Source organism: Miniopterus natalensis, chromosome 16 (genome assembly GCF_054644295.1).
Source record: "Miniopterus natalensis isolate mMinNat1 chromosome 16, mMinNat1.hap1, whole genome shotgun sequence".
In the NCBI taxonomy this organism is placed as follows: Eukaryota; Metazoa; Chordata; class Mammalia; order Chiroptera; family Miniopteridae; genus Miniopterus; species Miniopterus natalensis.
The window spans coordinates 18278874-18304020 of NC_142096.1; the positions used below are offsets into that span (position 1 = coordinate 18278874).

The following is a 25147-nucleotide window of genomic DNA, read 5'->3' on the forward strand; positions in this document are numbered from 1 at the left end:
GGTTTTAAATAAAGCAGTAAAACTTAGTGTAAAAAACAAAACAGCTTTTGCTGTATTATGGATGAATGTTATTCTTTCTTGTTTTGAAAACCCAATAGTTACCCCAAAACAGTATCTCATTCATTTTATGATCATTTATTCATTCGTTCTGGAAATATGTATCACTTTTAAACAAATACTGCTTGCTGCTTCAAGGAAAAAAGCTACAAATAATCAATTGACTTCTCATTGAAACCAAAATTAAAATATATTCATTACATTAAAAAGTAAGGCTTTTCATTCTGGCTGAGATACATGAATATATGTGGGTGAGAGATAAATCAGTTTAAAATAAGAAAATGTCACAAATGTAATTTCGCAAGAAAATGAACTATAATTCAGCCTTACATTTATTTTTATGTTGTTTAATTTTATATACATTACACATATCATACATATATACATACATACTTGTTATACAAAAATATACACAAAAATCCAAGTAGTTTAATATCTTAAAAAGGGAAAGGGAGATACTGCATGTGGTTTCTGGTACTATTCTGTTTAAATACTTTTATAATTCAGATTTCAAGGAGACAACAGATCAAAAGTCATTAATTTTTCAGAAAGTTTTGTGTTCACATAAATTCATCATTCAAGTATATTTTTATTGAAACAATAAACCATTTGACTGGTTGCAAAGTCAAATGAATAAGCCATGATATTTAGCAAGAGCAAAACTTTCTCCAACGGCTTTCATCAGCCTAGAATCCCTCGGACATATGAAATGCAGAGCATGACAGTCACTTTTAACCTTACAGTGATTTTAAACTGTACACTACTGCCCAGCCAGGCGTGGCTCAGCAGTTGCACATCGACCTAGGAGCCAGGAGATCGAGGTTTGATTCCCGATCAGGGCACATGCCCGGGCTGTGGGCTGGATCCCCAGTAGGGGGCGTGCAGGAGGCAGCCAATCAATGACTCTCTCATCATTGATGTTTCTATCTCTCTCTCTCCCTCTCCTTTCCTCTCTCTGAAATCTATAAAGATGTATTAAAACAAACAAACAAACAAAAAAACCTGTACACTACTAATGCCCTATTATGGGACTCACAATGCACAGCACACATTACATTTTGTTTACAGATTCTCATTAAAAACAAAAATTAGAAATTTTACTTTTCCTAATTTCTTTCTTATTCAATTTGAAAAACAGTATATCTTTTTCATTGTGCTTGGCAACTTGACATTATACCTGAAGGAATAATTTAAACATCCTACGACAAAACACATACATAAACTTCTGAAAGACCTTGGTCTTAATTAATTCAGTTATAATTTCAATTCTACAGTTATCAAGCACAGCAAATATAAAAAGTTTAAAATAACATTCACCATAGTATTAACATTTTTTAAAAAGTAAACTTTTTTGTTTTGTTTTTAATTAAAAATTTTTAATGTTGACACTATTGCAGATGGTCCCCACTTTCCCTCACTTTGCGCCCCTCCCCTCCCCCTCCTTTGGCCTTCCCCACACTATTGTCACTGTCCATGGGGTGCTCATATCTGTTCCTTAGCTAACCCCTTCACCTTCTTTATCCAGTCATCCCTCCCCCCTCCCCTCTGGCATTGCTGACGCACAAAAACATTATGTGACTTGCCCAAGGTCATGAAGGGAACAAAAACATTGTGACATGCCCAAGGTCATGAAGGGAATGAAAGGCAAATAAGAGCATTTCCCCCCCATAATTTAAGCATCTGTACCAACCCTAGATTATACCATCTTGAAAATTAGCTCAGTGCAACAGATACAGAAATTAGATACCTTATTTAGGAATATGTGTTTAACCTAAATTGCTGTTCTTAATAAACTTAACTCTAATAATCTATATATTTATCATACATTGTTAGGAATTTATAAAAAGAAAACATGATCATTTTCTGAATTATTAGGCGCCGTAATGAGTTGTGTAAATTTGACATGACTGAGTAAAACAAAATTTTCAATGCTATTTTAAACAAGTTCATCAAAAGATGGTTATTAACATGATTTCTACAAAAATACTAAGTATAGAACCTACAAAATTTAGAAGACAGTACCATAGACACAAACATATCAGTATAAATATATTAAATCATCTTCTAGTGACTGTTTTGGTTTTTCTGAAAACGTTCTAACAAAGCACTCATAATGTTTCCCGGTATTCTTTGGTGCTTATCAATCAAAGCTTGAACAGCATTCTTCGTCTATTAAGAAAACAAACAAAAAAAGCATTATTCTTTTAGTTCTCAACAAAGATTATTTATTTTGTAAAGATTTTAATGTACTCCTACTTTCAAGAAGTCCTCCCTAATTTAGCACCCACCTCTCTTCAGAATTAAAGGTTTCCTTCTTAGGACACCCATGGTATATTTCTTATACTTGTTTTATCATGCTTGAATTACAGTATTGCCCACATGGGTATTTCCTACACCAGAGACACGTCTCAGCATTTCTCCAGCATTGAGCACAGCAATGTCTTGCACTCAATAAACACTTTTTTAAAGAACTGAAGAAAAAAATCAGAAGAAAAAAAAGTAGCAAGAAATTTTCAAATAGACAAATGGAAGTTTCATTTCTTTCTATCCATTAATAAACTGTTGTATATTTTTCCTTCATCACCATACACATCAAAAAATTATATCAGGCAATAAAAAAGGAAAAAATGAGTAAAACTATGAATGAATGAGCTCATGTCCTTTAGTTCAATACCTACATTTCTAGGCAGTTTAACAGTAATTTAAATGGTCATAACAATGGAAAAGTCAATTAGGACATATGAAGAAATCTGAGACTACTTGTTGCCCATTCAATTCATGACAAATTTCAAGTTTTTACTTTGAAGTTAGCTGCAGCCATCTAAAAAACTGCTTTGTGCATGTACAGAGCGCAGGCACGCTCTCGCATACACGCTTCCTCTCAGAGGTAACCTTTCAGGGAGCCTTCTTTTTACAAACCTCGAAACTTCCCCTATTTTAAAATATAACTAGTAAACCCTAGCCCAAAGATGTACTTTAAAAATGTGCCTCTATAAACCACAAATTTTCATGTCTGTGAAATGAGAACTATTTCATACAGTTATGAGGATTAAGTGAAACCTGAAACCACATCTTCAGGTACTTGGCACAGAGACTAACACATAGGCTGTGTTCTGTGGGGTACATTTTTAATATTTTATCCACTTATTCAAAAAGTATTAGGTGCTCTGAAAGCTGTAACATCAGTGCAACAAGTCTCAAATCTCAAGGAGCTCGTAACTTAATAAACATAATCAAGTACAAAGTAATTAAAATGTAAGATCATTTGTGACATGTATCACCTGAAATGTGAAGAAAAGGGTTTTTTAAATATGTTTTTATTGATTTTACAGAAAGAAGGAGAGGGAGGGAGGGAGAGAAACACTGATCAGCTGCCCCTGCACCCCCGACTGGGGAGGGGGCCTGAGCCTGAGCCAGCGCCCACCGGGGAAGGAGCCCAGGCATCGGCCACCTCCTGGGGCGCGCCCCGGGCAAGCCCCGGCCCCCGCACCACCCCGGGGGCGAAGGCAGGGCCCGGGAGCTCGGGCCTGGGCGCCTGCTTGGCGGGCAATGGCCGGAGATGGATGCGTGACCAAGGCACGGCGGGGTCTGGTCGCGAGGCGCAGGCAGGTCCCTGCAGCGGTGGCAGCGGCAGGAGGCCTGCAGCAGGAGGCCCGCAGGCCCACAGCAGGCGGCTGCCGCAGCGCCCAGCTCGCCAGGTTCCAGGGGTGTCCACGGGAGCGGCTGGCGCAGGGCTTTACACTAGGGCCAATGAATCCCGAGGGGAGCAAGTACCAAGGGGAAAAGTACAGATGTTTAGCATGAATTGAGGGGCCAAGGCAGGATTTGGGGGTGAATAACTATGTATCAAGAAAATACAACTGCTGCCTGGCCAGCGTGGCTCAGTGGCTGAGCATCAACCTAGGATCTGGGAGATCAGGGCTCGATCCCAGTGAGGGCACAGGGCTGATCCCCAGGGGGGCAAGCAGGGGGCAGCCCCATCAATGACTCTCTCATCACTGACATTTCGCTCTCTCCCTCTCCTTTCCTCTCTCTGAAATCAATAAAGACATCTTTTAAAGAAAAATACAACTGTTGCACTAAATCCAATAAACATTTAATCTTAACCTCTCAATCACCATCGTTCCTGCCTTTGTAACTCTCATGTTAGAGGAAAAGCTGGGTTTTCACCTACTTTCAAGTTGCTCCCTTTCAACCCCCTTCTGGAGATTTATAATCTACAGAATCAGGCACACACTTATTCTTCAAAGATTCAGGTCCGTGATCTTCTCCATTTCCACACCCTTCAGTACCATCCACCTGCTGATAACTCCCACGTCTGTATCTCCAGCCCACTCAGTTTCAAATAGGAATGTTCAATACGACTTCCCTTGAATGTTTTAAAGGCATCTCAGCCCAACCTGCTTAACTTAAGACTAAACTAACATTCTTTCCCCTCACACTTCATCAGTGCAGTGTATTTTAATTTAGATGTAGTGTTTACAGAGTGGTTCTCCACAGTCTAATGCCTGAGTTCCCTCCCTGTTTCAGCAAATGATACTGCCATGAATCTAGCCAAGTGAGCCCAAACCCAGGAGTCATCCTAACAACTGCTTCTCATTCACAATAGCCAATCCATTGGCGGTGTATCACCTCCCTAATACCATTCAAATCGATCCACTTCTCTCCATCTCCTTTCCACCTTAATAATACATGTATATATAACATATATGCACATGAAAATAAATCTGTATTTATATGCATATGTGAACGTGAGTATGAGAATGTAGACAGTGAGGCATAGAGACAGAAACAGCCATTGTAATCATGGAAACAAAAAACAACAGAGATTAAGACAGAGAGAAGTTTAAGGAAATATCCCAAGTGTCCTCTTCAGGATTAGTACAGTATATTTTAATTTAGATGTAGTGTTTACAGAATGGTTCACAGTCAAATGCCTGAACAGTCTATCACCCATTTCTAAAATGAGGTTTCATTTCTACATTAATTTGGATGCTAGTCACTTTGAATTTGTGATAACTCAGGGATCATTATGCTCTAGTTTATTATTATATTATTAACAATGAAGATTGGGAAACCATAACAATGTATTCACAAAAGGAAAATTGTAAGTATTCTTTACTTCAGGTATACTTTAGTTCAATAATGTCAACCTACAGTAAAAAATATGGATGTGGCAACTAGGTATTTAAGTAAATTCCCTGAAGAAATCTACAACTATGATTTAGTAAACTACTTCTGCTACCTTAAGTACTGATAATAAATAAAGTAACTGGAGACATTAACTGAGGTATTTCAATGCTCCAGAAAGGCCTTTACTTTCTTACTTAGTTTTACTCGATGAGGCTTTACTATATGGGGGGAGAGAGAGGGAGAGAGCGAGCGTGCAAATTTGTCTCATATGAAAACCCTCCTATGAAAAATCAAGTCACTGGAATCATATATTTTCCTTAACTGAGGAAAGGAAAGGTATAGGATTCATTTAGTTTTAGACCTGGAAGAAACCTCTGAGATAAGGCCAGGCTTTTTTCCCCCTTCTCTTCTATTTTGGCCATTTTGATACTCACTAAAAAAAGACAGTATCTCCACAAAAGTGTTCCTAACTAGCTCTGACCCACTTAAATCCTAATAGATAGGCAGGAAAAAATTTAAGAAGAACAAAAGAGAATTCAGTTATATCCTAAAGGAGACTGCATTTGTTAGGGGCAGCAAAGAAATGTGTTATGTTAACAATGAAGAAGCGAAGTCATGGGGTGAGCTCAGCCTGCTGCAGGAGTCCTGCAGCCATCTCAGGAAGGCACTGCTTCACGTCGAGAGACAAGCATGCTTTGTGGAGAGCGTGTCCTGATCCTAAAAATCAGTGTCAGAGGCTTTTACTTTCAGGATGAAAAAGAGCAATAAACTGGGAGTGTGCTTAATGAACCAGCAGAACTGGAGGCCAGTTTCCTAACAATGAAGTTCACAGACAAGGCCCAGATGTGTCGTGGGGGTGACCCTGGTGAAACTTCCTGTACACCAGCTGCTTGACCTGAACCGTCTCCTCTAACACAACATTAGAGCTGGTCCAGCTGCGTGTCCTTTTCTAAGAGTCTGAACTGCCGGGTCCCAGGATGGAGGGGTGTATTCTAGTCACTTTCCCTCCCTCACTTCTGGGCTCTTTTGTGGAAGGAACCCAGCAGGTCTGCTCCACTGGAGTCCAGTGTGGCCATGTGACTCCTCTGGACAAGAAAATGTCAGTGGAAATAAGTGAGTCACTTCCAACCAGAAGCTTTAAGGGCCATCTCATGGTTCCATTCCTGACCTTTTCCACTTGCCATGCAAAGGGCAACACCCCACACAGGGTTCCTTCAGCCCCAGACAAAGACGACTCGGTTGGACCTCAGAGGAGACGTAACAGGAACAGGCAAGCTCTCTTGTCCTAACCGCCCGAGATTCTATGGTTGTTTGACACTGCAGCATAACCCAGCAAAGCTGACCAAGTCATGCAGTTTTCTCATGTGTAAAACTGATAATAAGGGCTACCCTAGAAGGCTGAGGCAACAATTAAATCAGACTGTACATGAAAAAGAAGTGAACTTATCTTTTTCACAGATGATATGACTTTATATGTAGAAAACCCTGAAGATTTCGCAAAGAACTGTTAGACCTAATAAATGAATTCAGCAAAGCTTCAGGATATAGTCAACACACAAAAATCAGCTGTGTTTCTATACACTAACAATGAACAATCTGAAAAAGAAAATGAAAAAACAACCCCATTTACAATAGTACCAGAAAGAATAAAATACTTAGGAATAATCCAAGGAAGAAAGTCTTATACATCGACAACTATAAAACACTGCTAAAAGAAACTAATAAAGACACAAATAAATGGAAAGATATCCTGTGTTCATGGATTTGGAAGATTTAATATTGGTAGGAAGACCATACTATCCAAAGAGATCTACACATTCAATGCAGTCCTTACCAAAATCTCAACAGCAATTTTGAATAGGAAAAAAAAAAATCTTAAAACCCATAAGGAATTTCAAAGGACACTGAATAGCCAAGATGATCTTCAATTGAAAAAAGCAAAACAAAGTTGCAGGCCTCACACCTTCTGATTTCAAAATATATTACAAAGCTATAGTAATCAAAACTGACATAAAGACAGACATGTAGACCCATGGAACAAAGTAGACTGCCCAGAAATAAACCTTTGTGTGTATGGTCAAGTGATCTTTAACAAGGGTGCCAAGACCACACAATGAGGAAAGGACAGTCTCTTTAACAACTGGTGGTGGGAAAACTGGATATGCACATGCAAAAGAAAGGAGTCAGACCTCATCTTACATAATATACAAAAATTAACTCAAAATGGATTAAAAACATAAACATAAGACCTAACACTATAAAATGCATAGAAGAAAACATAGGAGAAAAATTTCATGGTATTAGATTTGGCAATGATTTCCTGAATATGACACCAAAAGCACAGGCAAAAATAGAGAAATAAAAGCAAAAATAGATAAATGGGACTACATCAAACCTAAAAACTGTACATCAAAAGAAACAACTGACAGGGTTAAAGGAAACCTATGGAATGATAGAAAATATCTGCAAATCATATATCTAATATGGGGTTAACATCCAGAATATATAAAGAACTTCTACAATTCAACAACAAAAAGACCCCAAATTATACAATTATAAAGTTATACAATTATAAAATGGGTAAAAAACTTGAACAGACATTTCTCCAAAGATATACAAATGGCTAAGCATGTGAAAAGATATTCAACATCACTAATCAGTAGATGAATGAAAATTGTAACTACAAAGAGATACCAACTCACATCACTGGAATGACTACTATAAAAAATAAAAATTAAAAATGAGCTTCTACTGCCTCACTCGAATTCAGCCTCCATATTGCTCCTAGTAATCTTTCTAAATGCAAACCTATTACATCATTCATCTGCTTTAAATAGCTCTCCGGCTTTCCTACAATATTCCTTCTAGCTATACAGACCACCCTCGGCTCCCCAGAGAATTCAGGCTATTGCATGTTGTCATCCCTCTACACATTCAGTTTCTTCTACCTCATTACCCCTTGTCCAGTTAATCCCTTCTTGTCTTTCAAAATTGAATTCAAGTATCACCTTCCTTGAGGTGTCCCTGATCTCATTTAGATACCTCTCCTTTGTGCTTCTTTAATATCCTAACACAGCAGTTCTCAACCACAGTTGATTTTGTGCCCCAGGCGACATATGACAATGTCTATAGACATTCACTTTCTTAATTGTCACACTTAGAATGGATAGGTCTTTGCAGTGCAGGCTGTGCAGTGCAGTGCAGTGCAGGATGTTTATCTACTCACTAGGTGCCAGTAGCTCCACCACTTCCCAAGTCCTGACCATTGTGTCAATGAAAAATGTCTCCAGACTGGCAAATGTGCCCAGGGGAGGAAGTTACCACTGATCTAGAGCATACTTGTAAAATAAATTAATAAATTAATAAATTAATGGATTAATTTTTAATATAATTGAAAGTAAAAAGCTATACAAGGACTATGAAAGAAAGAATAATTTACCTTTTCAGCTAATTCTTCTGCTGTTATCTTTGGATCATATGGAATGGGATCACCTAAATAGGTACGTAACTTCACTGGAAAACCTCCATACATTGGAGCAAATGGATAGCGGAATTTTTCATAAAGCCACCTAAATAACCCTGTTTTAAAGTAAACAAAATCACTTTAATTGGTTACAAATTCTGAGCATGTAATTGTAAACTCTCAAAGTAATTATGTAAGGTTTAGAGGAAGGTGGCAAACAGTATCATCTCTTGGCAATTAGTGTTTTTTTTTGAAGGTGAGCTTTTCATCAGTTGTAACAAATGTGCAAGGTGTTAACAGAAGAAACTAGAGGGTGATGTGGGGGTTTATGGGTACTCTCTGTACTTTCTGTTTAATTTTTCATTAAACCTAAAAATTCTCAAAAAAACAAGACCTATTAATTTTTTTAAATGAGCTTTTAAAAATTTCAGAATGTTAAAGGCAAGCCAAGTACTATTATTGCAAAACAAAGGGTAAAGACTAAAACCAAAAACTAGAAGCTAAAAAGTATGAAGACTCAAAAATACGTGATTTACATGAATTAAAAAAAAGAAAAAAATGGAAGCATAAAATAAATTCACATAAACATGAGGCCAAAAAGCATCACTAAACTAAGTAAAGACTAAAACATTATTGTAAATTAGAAAAAATGTAACAAAGAATTTCTAATGCTAATGATAAAGTATAAAATTCAGCAAAAAGTGGTAATAATGCAAAATAAAATGACAGACTTTAAGACTAAGTTTTTAAAAAATAAATCCAAGAAAGGCAAGCAATACGGAATACATAATCACGAATTGTACTGGAAGTTTAAAACACTGTTTATACATGGAAACACAGAATACATCATAAGACACAAAGTAATAGTCAAAAGAAAATGAAATCACTAGACACTAATTTTTGAGATTTTCAACTATTAAAGTAAAAAAGTTAATAAACAGTCAAAAAGAATTTTAAAACCACTTTGCAATTAAAGAAGCAAAATTAGAAATAATTTCTGGTATGCGACTTAAATTCTGAAGAAATGATCTGAGAGAAAATTAGAAGATATAATTCCACAACAAAAACTAAACATCTCATCAACCTGCCTTTCCACTTTAAGTGTGAAAATAAAGAAAAGACCTATAAAATATAATGGAATATCAACAATACAATGTTGGACATAAAAGAAACAAGTTTAAAATTCTTCAGAAGGGGATTTGTATGTGGATATAAACACTAACAATATAGTGCTAGGGATATAAAATACAATCAACCAAATGTAATATATAAAACACAGGGTATAAAAACAAACTATAGAAATTTCAAAGTAAAAAGAAAACAAGAGACATTGCAAAGAAAAAGCACATCTAATTATAACTCCTATAACTAGATTCAGAGCTTATTTTGTTAACAATAAATTAAAGGTCAGCAAAAAGAAGTAAATGCATCATGGTTGAAACTATTTTAAAAACGAACAAATTTAAAAAGTAACATAAATAAGCCAAGGCAAACTATATCTTCTTTGGTTGTTCATCTTAATTCAATATTATATTGTCATCCAGTTTTAAAGCTGTAACTTCTTCTGGGGTGAGTTAGGAAGACAGTCTGAGTTATATGTAAATTTGTCCTAACCGTCAACATATTTTAATACACTCCTTAATTTTAAAAAGCCAGTGACAAGTAAGCTTCAGTACGTATATGAGACAACAACCTAACATCTAAGAACTGCCATTACTTAGAACCAGTTGTCATTCAGCCTTTAAATAGAAAAACATCTAAATAGAAAAAAACTCTAAGTTTTGAACCCATATAGGGCTCAGAAGCCCAAATATTTAAACTATTACATTATTAAAATAAAATAAAATATTACATTATAAATATTACATTATCGTTAGAAAAACCAAATGAACCAGAACTTACTTGTTCCTCCAAGTGATCTAAATCCTTCTCGAATATTTTGTGTAAACATAGGAATAATGGGCTAAAGAGAAAATTTGGATTAAAAAGTAAATATATTAATCTATTCAATGTCTCCATTGAGTCACTAATGTAAACTTCTGAGGACCTGTTTAAGATTATGAAAATAAGGTATTTTTAAAATAAAGGTATACTTTCATCACCAGTGTGATTAATCAGGCTCAACTTGGTCATCTGTAGAAATATAAATTGGAAACACTACCCTCTAGTGGTAATACATAATATTTACCAACTTTCCTATTCCTCCCACATAAACCCTGATACTCAAAGATTATAATCACTATTAAATAAAGTGAATGTGGGAAATCAAACTGGCTCTAGTGGGCTACTGAGCAGTATGGTCTCTGAAGAAAAAGCTACAGATAGAGGCTCTCTCTACTGGGAAATTTATATAAATTTAAATGGCAGGTTTGGGCAAGATGCTGACATGGAACTAGTCAAACACCACTTATTTTTGTGAGCTTATTAAATATAAAAATGTTCAACATCAATTAAAAGTAAGTATACAACTCACTACAGAAAAGGAAAAGCATCTATATAAAAGAATTCTTCATGTCATTAATTTTAGAGAATTTCTTCTTATAAGTTCCTGGCTTTCATTTTTCTATGAATATCACTAATTAAGTATAGTTTTTATAATGAAGACTTTAACTAAATGTCATAAAACAATGGGCGAAGTAGCGAACGGTCATGTGAGAAGGGCATGCCGTGGTAAAACCGAGGTAGATAAAAAAACTGAACACTTTAAACCACGCACAAAATATACCAAGTTAAATGACTTTAGAACAGATAAAACTTGGGGATGGAGGGAGTGTCATTTCACTTACAGTCTATCATCAGTATTTGCTTAATACAGAAATACCTGCCTTGGTGAGCAGGGTTTGAGATATTTAAATAAGCTGACATTTAAAAAGCCATTCGTATTCAGCTTTGGAACATGGTAAAATATGGTGGACTGAAGGAAAGAGACCAGGAATAGCCTTCTTCATAAAACTTGTGACCTCACATATAGCTAACTGATCTTTTATTTATTGTCTCTCTCTCTCCTCTCCCAGACAGATTCCTAATAGCACAGACATTGTTTTGTTCACTGCTGTGCCCTCGGCACCTAGAACATAAAGGTCAGATACAGGCAGCAGCAATTTAAACAGTTCGGAAAAAGAGAAGTCAGGTAAAGGAAAGAAGTGAGATGAAGGTTTTAAAATTCAATGGAGTTAATTTACAAAGCAAGCATGTAAGGCAAAGTACACTGGCGTTTTTGTAAAAAATTCAGATTTCGATCTAGGAAACCACCACTAGTTTTGTAAACTAAAATGATAGCTGAAATCTTAATGTTTTAAATAGTTATGACTTTAGAATTGTGAACTTAAAAAGCCCACAGAACAGAAACCTTTCAGCTCATATATACACCACTGTGCCTCATCTGGCCATTCTGCTGGATTAATGTCTACTGGCTGACATGAGCCCCAAAGTTTGTATTAAAGTATGCATTATTTAAACATTCTTCAGGTTACATATCATTGTTTAAATAGCTAATTCTCCAGAAGCTGGAAATTTCCAGAACCTCCTGAACGGGGGAAAGCTTACCCTAGTAGGCTCAGTATTTCTGGCTATATTTTGGGTACACTGTTCCTAAATTTGCATTGAAGCTACAGCCTTAAAGCTACAAACGTACCTTATTACATCTTGATGCTGCAGTACAATTATTCATTCCTTTCCTGTGCACACTTTGTATACAAGGTAGTTGCAGAAGTAACCGAGCATTACATTCTGTTTACATGTATACATGTGTCTGTGTGTGTATGTGTATGCACACGTGTAAGAGAGAGGAATGTGTATTTTGTTAAAATTGTTCTTGGAGAATCAGTTTTACAAAGTTTAGATTCTTAACTTGGCCACTAAAAAAGTGGGACCCACTGGACAAGTTACTTACCATACCTAAGTCTCAGTTTCTTCATGTTAAAATGGGGCTAATTATTATCATAGTTCAAAGATTTTTAATAGGTTGAAATAATACATATGAACAATTTTATTGAAACAAATGCTATTTTCTTTTATATCTGTTATTTGTTTTCCAACTAAAGTAAATGGGTTAATTTTCCCCCAACTTATTTAGATATGAAGTTACCTAAATATTCTTATCAAAGTCATAATTATCAGGAATTCACAATAGTGATCTATATTATATCAAAAAGCAACTTTCAGACAAACCTTTAATATTTTCTAACCAGTATTTTGTGAGCTTGCATTGACAAGCCAGACTTTTTCACTTTAATTTCTGTTAACTATGTCACCATTTAAATATAGTTAATCCTGCAACAACCATCTTAAATTTTTGGTCAAAGTTTATGATAATTCTGTGAGGTCTATGAAGTTGTTTTCCAGATGGGATACTTGTAACATTTATCACTATATGATTGAAAGATTTTCCTCAGGTATCTGGAAGGACTTTTAATCTCAAGGTCAGCAGACTCACTGTGAAATGCTGTCAGTGATGGCAACAGCACCAGTTGCCTGCAGTCCTGAACTGTGTGCTCTGCTCTGTGATCCCTCCATCCTTTCATCCTTTCATCTTTCTGTGCCTGAGTTTCTCATCTGCAACACTGGAATAATTACATATGTCACCTATTTACTACACAGGAGTTCCAACATAAAGCCTTTAAAAGCACTACAAAAGGTTGGGGTGGTATAAGACTTATCAAACTTACAATGCTCTTTTGTAAATCAGAGATATTAATGATTTTTGTTTATTTATAAACTTGTAAAAGGCTGTTTTTAAATTTTCTCCAATTTCATACAAAAACCTTATCTAAATTATCTAATTATCTTAATTATTTAGAAACCCTTTCAAGGATTTTTCCTTTCTCTATATAATTTCTTTCTTTCAGGCCTTCTTCCAGGCGATGTTCTTTAAAACTGTAAACTTAAGGATGATAAATTAGAATCCCATGATCAATTTATGTAATTCTAAATCTATTTGTCATTTTTATCTTAAACCTTAGAAGAAATAATTCTTTCAAAATATAAACCTGAAAGTTGAACTATCTTTGATTAAATTTTAGCTTTTATCATTGCTTAAAAATACATTACATATCCTTAATTTGTGTACAACTGTACATCTATCCTTTTGTATTCTATACTATTTATATAGTCTAAGGTTTTGTTTTCTACATCAGTACTTAAGACTTGAAAATAAAACATGCTATAAATTAATTTTCTATATCACTAATACTATTAACATAAAATTAAATTCAAAAGGCTCCTTTCTAGTACTGTTTAACATTGTGTTAAAAAATCAATTTAACAAATACAAATAGCCTACTAACTGCATGTGATTGCCTAGGAACTCAGAATATAAAAAGATGACTTTGTCCTCAGAGAGTTTATATATAATCTACTGTAGGACAGTAGTATTTAAATTTGTATGTTGTGTATTATTAAACACTTGGGAGAGTGTATTAACTCTTACACTAGGACCATATTATTAAAGTACTACACAGCAATAATGTACTTCTAGAAGTTGTATATACATGTGTACAAGAGAGAATAGAACTCAATGCATTTGAATTTATTACAACTCTAAAATTAAAAAATACAGAGCAAATTTCCACTCTTTTTGAAATAGTGGTCTTGGGTTAGAATGAATTATGTATTATCTTTTCCTTTTTATTCAGTAGCCTGTATTTGTAAGATAAACGGGCAAGCTAAAGGTGCACACTGGTCCTCTATGTGGCAGCAATGGGTACACAAAAAACTGAAACGTGAAAGTACTGGCAGCTATCTAGCTAACTGATTGGTCCAGAAAAAGAACACACTTTGTCAAAGATATTATGATTTGTTTTTCTCATAGACAATCTAAAGTTAAAACGAACAGGAAACAAAGAAGCATTCCATGAGTAATAAATGCTTTGTAGGATAAAGTACACTATGGAGACCGAAAAACTAAGAAATACTTTCCAAAGTGAATGGAAAGGATCAAGTGGCGCCCACGCCCTCCAGCCTGCCGAGCGAACTGCAGCGACTCCCAGAACAATACTTCACCTCACTGACAAGTTCATTGGTAAAGTCTTAAAAAGATCTAAATTTCACCAATATCTGTTTCTCATTTTTATTCATACTACTAGGTAGCTGACCCCATTTCCTGATAAAAAATGATGAGTCATATATTATTTGAGTCCTGTTACATAAATTGATCACAGATAAAAGAATTGCAGTGAAACCAACCAGCAAACATCAGTGAACTAGACCAACTCAATCATATGAAAGGATTGAAATACATAGAAGTGGACTATTACTTATGAAAACAAGTATAACTGAAGGAATACAAATAATTTTATAAATCTGATTACAAGATGCTGGATTTTTAAATGTAAAATAAAATTTTGCCGGGTATTTGCCAAATTTCCAGATTAAATTTATGGTTTCCATCCACAGGAATATTTCTCTACTGTTACACTTTAAGAATTATATACACTAATTTATAAAATTTATAAAGTACTGCCATTACAGTATCTAAATTCTTACATACTTTGGCTCACTATTTAAGTGTTTATTATAAATTCAGCCAGCTTTACTTTAATAATTAGTTTTATAACAACTCACCACTTTTGCATCAATTGCAACATGAGCAAAGCCTTTACGATTACCCCATACGATGTTGTAGGTTTCATCACTAATGAGGGCTTCTCGAACTCCACCTGGTGAGATAGCTAACAAGTGACCACTCCGCAGAACTTCAACACATTTTTCTCTTGGTCCATGTAGAGCACAAAATACATCAAGTAATAAACTAAACCCTGTAAGAAACATTAGCATGAATATATGTTAAGTACTTCTTGTCCAATATCTTCACAACCTATAAAATTTACTATCTATACTTAAATCAGTAAATTCCTTTTTACTTTTTTAAAATCAAGAACTCTCAAGGTTAATATGAGATTAATATTGCTGGCAAAATAATAGCTGTATCTTATACATCACCTACTATTGGTCACCTCCTTAGTGAACACCCACTACTCTGGTTACTTTACATATTCAAATTCTTAATTAAAACTCACATAAACTTGGAAAACAGGGGTCCTTATCCTTATTTTACAGATGAGGAAAAGTTAGCTCAGAGAGTAAGTTGCTTGCTCAAAGTCACACACCAAGCAAGTGGCAGGGCAGAGATTCCTGTCCAGGTATATCTAACCCAAAGTTCCTTTCACTGCATCTCATGGCTAAACACTGTCTACAGCATTTATTAGAGCAATCGAAAATTATGTCCCATCAGCAATCACAAATCTAATCTTCCATTAACCCTAAAAGAAAGAGAATCACTCGAGAGAATGTGAATTTGACTATGCTTAGCCCTACCAAAATTAGCAAGCCATAATAAAATCTACTGAAATTAAGAGTTAGATGATGCTAATTCCACAATGAAATTTTTATGTCAATAATAATAGCAAAATCATTAAGAGTTTTTATTAAAGTCAGTGTTTGAGTCAGGAACAACTTATTCCAGATCCTAACATTATACAGTTTTTTAAAGTACAACTATTTATAGATGGAAAAAATAATCCTATCAAGTAATTAAATATTTTAAGCAAATCCTAAACTGGAACTTTAGAGGACTGATGATAGCATACATTATTCCTTGAGCCTAGGAAATAAAAACGGGTAGTGAAAACTATGCAGACTAACCAACCTTCTCACAGGTTTAAGAACCTGAAACAAGATTATAAATATTAAAATTGAAATAATTTTCACCCTGCCTTACATTAAAAGCCTACTGATTTAATCAGATGCAGTCTCATAATAAATGAATGAACAGGGGAGGTTTCCTGAGTTATAAGGTCATAAAGGTGGTACATTTTTTAAAAACCAAAGACTAAATAAAAATACTCACATTCTATTATGTATAGAAAGAAAAAAAAATGGAAGCACCCTAATCTAATGTTCCATATGAGAAAACTAGGTAATTAAATATTTTAGTCACCCATTAAAACTATTCTTTATTTTAGAAACTATTATTTTTAAACTATCCTTTATAAAATATGATAAAATATTAATGCTAACATTAAAAAATTGTTTTATAAAAAGAACAAAATCATTTGCATAAAATATGAATATGCAAAATAAAATAAATCAAAAGGCTAACTGGTTATATTAGGGTGGCAAGATTATAATGATGTTCTTTTCTCTAGTTTTCAAATTTTATTATAAAGTAATCACTTTACTTTCTGAAGAAAAATCTTTTATAGCCTATTTAGTTTATACACAAAATACAAATGACTTTTTAGTCACATAAGGATACCCTTATGTCAAAATATTAACCACGTCATGAAAGGCACTGAGTAGACTGTTATTTAGTTCACTGTTTAGTGTCTGTCTGTCTGGTTGATGGGTCACTTTTGTTTTTATTATTCCAGAGAACAAACTATAAACTTTTTGGCTTGTTTCTCGTAATTTAGTGACAGAAGAAAACAAGATTAAATCTCAATGAGTTTATTTTACAGTGATTTAAAAAAAATCAGAACTATTGTGTTTGAAACCAATTGGCTAATTAATCTTTTTAAAAAGGTACAGTCTTTATAAACAGATTAAAAAGAAAGTGGTCCTCAATCTTAAGAGTTATATATAAGTCTACCAGGCAAGTTAAGAAATATGATAAAAAACATAAGAGATTCTCTATACCAAAATATAAATTATTTGGCAAAAGTTACAATTTTTTTTAAAGTGGAAGTTCAGGATTTAACTTTGAAAAATAACGACTAAATACCTGTTAATGAAGAGATTAGATAAGCCTTTGGCCATAATGTTTTTACACTTAGGTGTATCATCTAAACAGGACAATCAGATGCTCCCACACTGGAGTTCCAAGTGTGTAACCTCAAAAGGCAAAAAGCTTTTCCATATGATACTAGAGAACTCAAAGATATGGACTGTCATATAATTTGATTGTGTTAATTAACATTTTTATATCACTATCTACAGTGAAAGTTTACCTGGAATTTTAAAGACAAAGTGATCAGCTACTACTCGGCAAGTTCTGCCTTTATGGATAAAAATTTTAGCCATGAAGTAGTAAAAATCTATGGGAATAGCTCCATGATAAAAAATTATAAGGGCTGGTCCTTCTGGTATTTTTTCCATTCCATGAACTTCATAACCTGTTAGAAAGACAAAATACAAATACTTGAAATACATTTATTAGTTATTAAAAGTAAAGGATGGTTACTAACTCAGAAACGCAGGATTTTTTTACAAAAGTGCATGAGTCTCCCTCTCTCCCTTCCTTCCCTTTTTGAACAAATCAGTCCTTCAGCCATTAGGGGGGCTAGATTTTAATAATATCATTAAGAGTCCAGATTTTAATAATATCATTCATATTTTCTAGGAATAATGTGGTTTTTTTTTTAAATAAGTCATGATTTTATAGTTTAAAGGCTATAAGCAACTTGAGTGTAAGAAATTCACTGACCCGCCATCATCAAGCAAACTACCTATAAATGTAGGTGCTTAAAGAAACATCAAATTAATGTTTCTTGACAGTATAGGCATTATTTGGAACACCAGATAAGAATCAGAGAATTTTTTTGAAAAATGACAGTATACTTACATTATATATAGTATGAGGGTAAAATTTAACTCCAAGACAGAAAACATTGGATAGATTCTTGCACAAAGATATAGTAAACAAATTATAAATAAATGATGATTCAATAGGTAACTAAATTATAAAATTTACAGGGTTCCATGTAGTCATTAGAAGTCACCAAAAAGGCTTAGTAACATTAAAAATACTAGTCTGCCACACACATAAAAAATCATAAATGCACCACAATTTCAAAAGAACTCAATTACATGGTAAATTTTAGGTGACTATAATTTTCTTTATTTTTCTTATTTGACACATTTTTTTATAATGAACATTTATATTAGTTAAAAAGTCCTTTGAAGATTCTTTAAAAAACATGATTTAAACTGATTTGACACCAATACAGAATCCAAATATGCACACAAATGCCTTTTATATGTGTCTCTAAAGAACAGGGTAAATAAAATCACTTTTTAAAGTTATCATTTATCTAATAAAATAATGTTATAACAAAACATTAAAACAGAGTAAGAACTATGTATATACATTTTACCTCCTCTGAGTAATAAGTGCATATTTTAAAATACTTCAATAAATAAAATACTTCAAAAATAGATATTCTGCTACAAAATAAGTTCAGTGCTTGAAGTTATCCAAAATAAACCATGTCTCCTGAAATATATATAAATTATAATTCCTTACAATGTATGTTATCCTGAGCTATTGGGGGGGGTATATATGTGGGAGAGAGATAAATATTCTCATTGAGTATTGTAAATTACTCCACTGAATTTTTCTTTCACTGTTTTAAAGACCATGAACAACAGTAGTCTACCTAGATGCAATCTCTGCAGACACACACAGTAGAATGCTGAAGTATCATCTTACCTCATGTTAAACAACTATCAGAGTATGAGAGTTGTACTGACTGGCAAGAGCATTAGTATAAGTGAGTAAATATTAGGAATTCAATCCATCAAGGACATGTGGTTCCTGTTTGCAAACTTGCTGAATACCACTACTTTTGACCCTGAATCCCCAATCTAGGATGAACTTACCACACAGCACAGACCACAAAAGCACACGTCTTAGAGCCTGATATCTGAGGTCCCATTCTGGCTCTTCTTCCTAGCTTCCTAGTGTGCCTTGGGCAAATAACAACCTCTCTGGTACTGTTTGCTCATGGGAAAACTGTAAAATGGAGCTAACAGAACCTTTCTATTATGTTACAAGGTTTAAAAGAATTAATGCATGTTAAGCATTTTACAATGTATCACATAATTAAGTGCTCAAAAAGATTTGTAAGAATGTATGTAGTATTAAAATGAAGACACATTAGCCTAATAAGCATGTCACTGGTGATCTTGGTAAGAGCAGCTTTATACTTATATATTCCCATAAGTGTCTATTTTTTTAAATTATAGTTGACATATAATATTATATTAGCTTCAGGTAAACAACATAGTGATTTGCCATTTATATTCCTTAGAATGATCACTACCTCAAGTGTCTATTTCAAAATCTGCGCTTCCTTCCATGTCTTTCTGTGAAACCACTTTTGATGCTCAACATGATACAGAAGGAACATCTTTGTTAAAAGCCTGTTGAATTTTCTGTATTTTTGTATAGTCCAAAACAAAAAAGACCAACAAATAAGGTAAAAACCAGTAGAGGAAAACACCAAGTTCTTGAAACTAGGCCACTAGAGAGCAATTTTCATGACAGCCAAATGAAGAACCACTTATCATTAAGTGCACAACATCACATTTTCTGAAATAACAAAGCAAAAAATGAATATCCTGGAGAGAAACTTACTGCTATCTCATTTATAGAGAAAGATGTAATGACCTCTGAAATGAATCATACCGAAAAAAGGTAAATTTTGGTATACAGATTATATATATATATATTTTTTTAAAGTTGACTTTTTTTTTTAATGTCTTTATTGATTTCAGAGAGAGGAATGGAGAGGGAGGGAGAGAGATAGAAACATCAATGATGAGAGAATCATTGATTGAGCCTGCAACCTGGGTATGTGCCCTGACCGGGAATCGAACCCCGATCACCTGGATCCCAGGTCGATACTCAACCGCTGAGCCATGCCCGGCTGGGCTACAAATTATATTTAATATTCATTTTTAAAATATCTCTACACTGGGAAAATCAAACTTATTTAAACAAAATGGAAATAAATGCTAATAAAGTATTTTCAAGACAGTTTTCTATACTGTTTCAAATAGTCTCTTACTCTTTTAGATGTCTTAAATATAAATGCTTATATTTTAGCTTACAGAAATAGTCTAACTGCTGTTGTGGTTCTTTCTTTAATGGACACTAATGTATTTGGAAAAAATTATTTTAAGGAAGACATATATATATGCACAATGCATGCAAATAGATAACAAGAAATAATAAATATCCCTTCCATTATATTTTTCAGTTTCTTCTCAATCAGTAAAATGAAATGATACAGTTTCTGGGCCACAAACACAAACAGCAACACATAGAGATCAAAGTAATCTTGCTTACCATGCCAAACTGCTGCATGTCCATCCCACAGAGTTGCTACTGTCTTCCTTGCACCATCCCATAAATTATGAGAATAGGCTTCTTTTAATACATTCTTCCTCTTATAAATGTGTAAGAAAATAATAGTAAGGTAGAGAAGAAAAATGGTAAAGTACGGAAGTATTAAAAGTATTAGTGGTGTAAAAACCCATACGAGATAGTTTGCAAAATTCAAATAGTCCTCCAATTGTTCCACGCCAAACCATTCTTCAAATATGTGAATCAAACAACTCATATAGGGCATAGAATCCTGTCCTATACCACAGGTTTGATTTCTGTCTATCATTTTTCTTTAGGTGAAAATGACAAATTCAGTCTCTTTCTTCATTGTCATGACAAGTCTTTAATTTTGCCACTAGAAGGAAAAAATAATCCAATATTACTCATTTCACAGCTAAAAAGTTACGTTTTAGTCTACATAAATACTATATAAAGTCATTTCTACCAAAAATGAGTAAAGGTTAATGGTAAATTTTCTTGCAGATTTAAATGTGAAAATTATAAGGTTTAATTTGTCCACTCATAAAGCATGTTGGGTTTAGCTTTTGAAATAACTCACAAGTTATAACTGAGAGAGGAAAATAAGGCTGATGAAGAATGAAACTTCAGACTGATCTTAATAATTTGACTTTTACCTTAAGTAGATCATACTGAATGTTTGTATCTTATACTAGGTTACGCTGAGATAACTCTATTCTTCATAAACTATAACATCAATATCTGATCCAACAAAAGTAACCTGAGTCTTTAGGAAATGATGACATACGTTTTTGGATATCATCTTTTATAAGCAGGTTTCTGGAAAAGCTCTCAGTTCTTTTGGCATTATGTAATAATAACAACTTATCAGTATCATTTTTATCTTATCGTCACGAAAATTTCTCTTAAATGACTGAAAATATAGCCATACAATTATTTTATGTCACTCTTTAAATCAGTCACTTAACTTACCAGAAATTAGATAAATATCTTGTCCCAATCTTCTATGTATGCATTCTGGAAAACACAGTATACAAATAGAATATGATTTTTAAAAAGATAATCATTAATACCTAGAGTTAAAATTTTCATAAAATAGCAAGAGACATGAACAAACATGTGACAAATATGAATACAGCCCACACTAGTGTATCACAATTAAAAATTATACTTATGCTACCAATGCTTTAGTGAGGACACCTCTATACACTTTCTCTGCAGTTTACTTCCACTATGTAAAGTCCCACCTGAGGCTTGTTTCTTTTTTTTAATTCAGAGTTATGAAAAACTTTGCTTCTTTAGAGAAAAAGTCTGAAGTTTAGATGTGTAACAGATCATGTCTCTTTTTAGTAACTTTGCCAGATAATAAGCTGATGGTCAAACATGATATTCGATGACACCTTTATATGAGCCCCTATGATCATGTTCTACATAAGATTCCCTTCTTCCATCCCTATTTTTTCTGGTTCTGATTCTATTCTTAGAGATATTTGTCATTATTCCATACAACATAATCATAATGAAAATCCTCTCAAATCCCTTGCTGGTTAGGCAGGATATAAACGAAAGAGATAGAAGAGAGGGACAGAAATACAAAAGTGAGTATACGCTGCCTTTATGCCAAGGTCACCTTGCTAACCGTCTTATTAGCAGGGCAGGTCCTTAGACTTGTTCCTCCTGAGATGGAAGAATTAGTCTAACTCTCTTGTAAGCATTTACCTGTGAGTAATCTGGGCGAATTATGGTAACAGAAATTAACACAGCATACACTAAGACTGGGCTCGCCTGGGTGGGGTAGCTCAGTTGGTTAGAGAATTGTCCTGATACACACTAAGGTTTAGGGTTTGATGCCCAGTCAGGGCACATACAAGAACAATTAACGAATGCAACGAATGCATACATAACTGGAAGAACAAATCCATCTATCTCTCTCCCCTTCCTCTATCTAAAAATCAATTAAGTAAAAAAATACACTTTATTTACATCACATTCTAATCAATCCATCTAAAGAGTCAAATCACTATAATTTACCAGTGTTTGGTCATTTAGAATGCCACATAGGAAAACTTATTATTTTTTAAAATTAGAGCTTTCCCCACTAGGATGGCTATAATTTAAAAAGGTAAGTAACAAGTGCTGATGATGATGTGGAGAAATCAGAACCTTCACACATTGCTGGCGGGGATGTCAATGGTGCAGCCACTATGGAAATCGGCTTTGCAGCTCCTGAAAAAGCTGAGTTACCATATGAACCAGCAATTCTACTCCTAGGTATATATCCAAGAGGACTGAACACATGTTCACACAAAAACATGTATGTGAATGTTGACAGCAGCATTCTTCTAACAGCCAAAAAGTAGAAACAAACCAAGAGCCCATCAGCTGATGAATGGATAAAGAAGCTTCAAACTATGGGTTCTGATATGAATCATCTTTCGAGGTTGGTTTGTTTTTAATCCTAGAATATCCTTCAACTGTGAGCTAAGCTCTTCCACGCTGTTTGATAATTACTGCTCTACCCTTACACTTCCTTAATCTGTCCTCACCTCCAAAATGTTGTGCATCTACACTGGTGTATCTGTATCTGTAACTCACCTCCCTGAGTCACTAAAATACACACATCTCTGGCATCAAAGTAAGGCAGCAGTAAGGATGTGGAGATAAACATTCCATTTGAAAATTAATCTTCTCTATCCACTCACTAGTAAATGTGACCAAAATATACGTGATGTTCTATATACTCTAAAGCAGCAGTTTTCAACCTTTTCCATCTCATGGCACACAAACTAATTATTAAAATTCTGCGGCACACCAAAAATCATATTTTTGGCATCTGACCAAAAAAAAAAAAAATAGGTATACAGTAATTTTGATTCATTCACACCAGATGGCTATTGTTGTGTTGGTTGGTGTCATTTTTTTATTTGACAATAAGGGAAAAGAGGGCAGGGCCCCTGACCAAATAGTCAGGTATTGCATGTTGTAAAAATGCTTAAGGCACACTGGTTGAAAAGCGTTGTGCTAAAGAAATACCAATGCGATCTAATATATATATTTTTTAATCCTCACTGGAGGATATTTTTTTCCATTGCTTTTCAGAGAGAGTGGAAAGGAGAGAGAGAGAGGGAGAGAAACATCCATGTGAGAGGCACATTGATTGGTTGCCTCTCCAATGTGCCCTGACTGGGGCACTGTCTGCAACTGAGGTACATGCCCTTGACGGGAGTTGAACCTGGAACCCTTGGTTGGCAGGCCTACGCTCTAATCCCTGAGCAAACCAGCTAGGGCACCACTGCCAGCTAGGCATTAATAGCACGGACCTAGTGTGTGTGCTCCGGCAACCTTCTAGTCCCGACATGCCTCCTTGACCAATGCCCCACACCAAACACTGACTGCTTTTTACAAACCTAGCAACGGGCGTTCCAGCTTTTCACAACCTGATTATTATGTACATGCATTTCTCTTATTAATCAGCAGCATGAGGGCCGAGATTTGTTTTACAGACCTGCAAGCCCGAGGGACCTGGACAGGACCAGGCCAAAGTATGTACCCACTCAAACTATGAATACCACCTAATAGAGATCTGAGTTAGTCCTTTCATCAGCCCAAGGAAGCAGGTACTTTAACCAGATGATCACAATGAGAATCAAAAAAAGCTTAAGTCGCTTGCCCGGGGCACACACCCGGGCCCAGCCTGACTGTGGCAGGCGCGCGCTCTTAGCCTCTCGCTGCCCACGCGGCCCTCAGCTGCACTCTGATCACCACCAGCCTGAAAACACTGTAGGGTCGATTAGGACCCCAGACCCCGAGAAGTCGCTGGGCCAGCCCAGAGGCCTCCGGTGAGGCCGCAGACCCTCGCCCCACCCCCACGAGGCGAGCGCGCCGAGGTGGGGGCTCGGAGCTCTGGGGGGGACGCGGGGCGAAGCGGAGTCGGTCGAGACCCAGGCAGGGCCTCCCCTCCCGGCCACCGCAGTGCCTGCGCCGAACGCCAGCCCCGCGGAAGGCAGAACCCGCCCGTGCGCCCCAGCCCGGCACGCGAGGCGGCCCCGGGGAGACGGGACGCGCGGCCTCGGCGGATCAGCCCCGCGAGACGGACGCGCCCCCGGGCGCCGGGCGCCGGGGCCGGGAGGAGCTCGGGGAGGCGAAGGCGGGCACCGACGCACCTCCGGCGGAAGCGGGGAGAGGCGGCTGCCCTCGCCCTCCAGCCGTGGCGGCAGCTCTCCGGTGGCTCAGCAGCCGAGGGAAGCGGAGAAACCGGAGCAGCCGATTTCCCAAGAGCAGCCCTGTAAGGAAAAAGCTACAATGTGCCTCCGGCCCCGGCGGCGCTGAGCACGACACCGCCCGTCGCCCCGCCCCTTCCGGTGGCCTCCCGGAACCACTTCCGGCAGCGGCGTCCTCCCTGCCTCCGC

At 35.7% G+C, this 25147-nt stretch overlaps 1 protein-coding gene across 1 annotated transcript; it reads right to left on the minus strand.

Annotated features, from left to right (window-relative positions):
- Positions 1-989: 989 nt before the first annotated feature.
- Positions 990-25040, minus strand: TMEM68 (transmembrane protein 68). The gene is made up of 8 exons (XM_087825383.1): positions 24902-25040; positions 21711-21755; positions 20721-21114; positions 17599-17763; positions 15215-15408; positions 10556-10616; positions 8630-8769; positions 990-2226 (listed from the first exon to the last, which is right to left on the minus strand). Exons 3-8 carry the CDS (start codon positions 21043-21045, stop codon positions 2122-2124), a joined length of 990 nt encoding a protein of 329 aa, XP_087681509.1. The 5' UTR covers positions 21046-21114; positions 21711-21755; positions 24902-25040; the 3' UTR covers positions 990-2121.
- Positions 25041-25147: the final 107 nt, after the last annotated feature.

Bases quoted from the DNA above. Each gene is read 5' to 3' on its own strand.
- TMEM68 (XM_087825383.1), bottom strand. From the start codon at position 21,045: ATGATAGACAGAAATCAAACCTGTGGTATAGGACAGGATTCTATGCCC. The intron at 15,409-17,598 runs GTAAACTTTCAC...TGTTTCTTACAG, and splicing joins CTTTGTCTTTAAAATTCCAG to GGTTTAGTTTATTACTTGAT. The intron at 8,770-10,555 runs GTAAGTTCTGGT...ACTTTAAAACAG, and splicing joins TAGATCACTTGGAGGAACAA to GGTTATTTAGGTGGCTTTAT.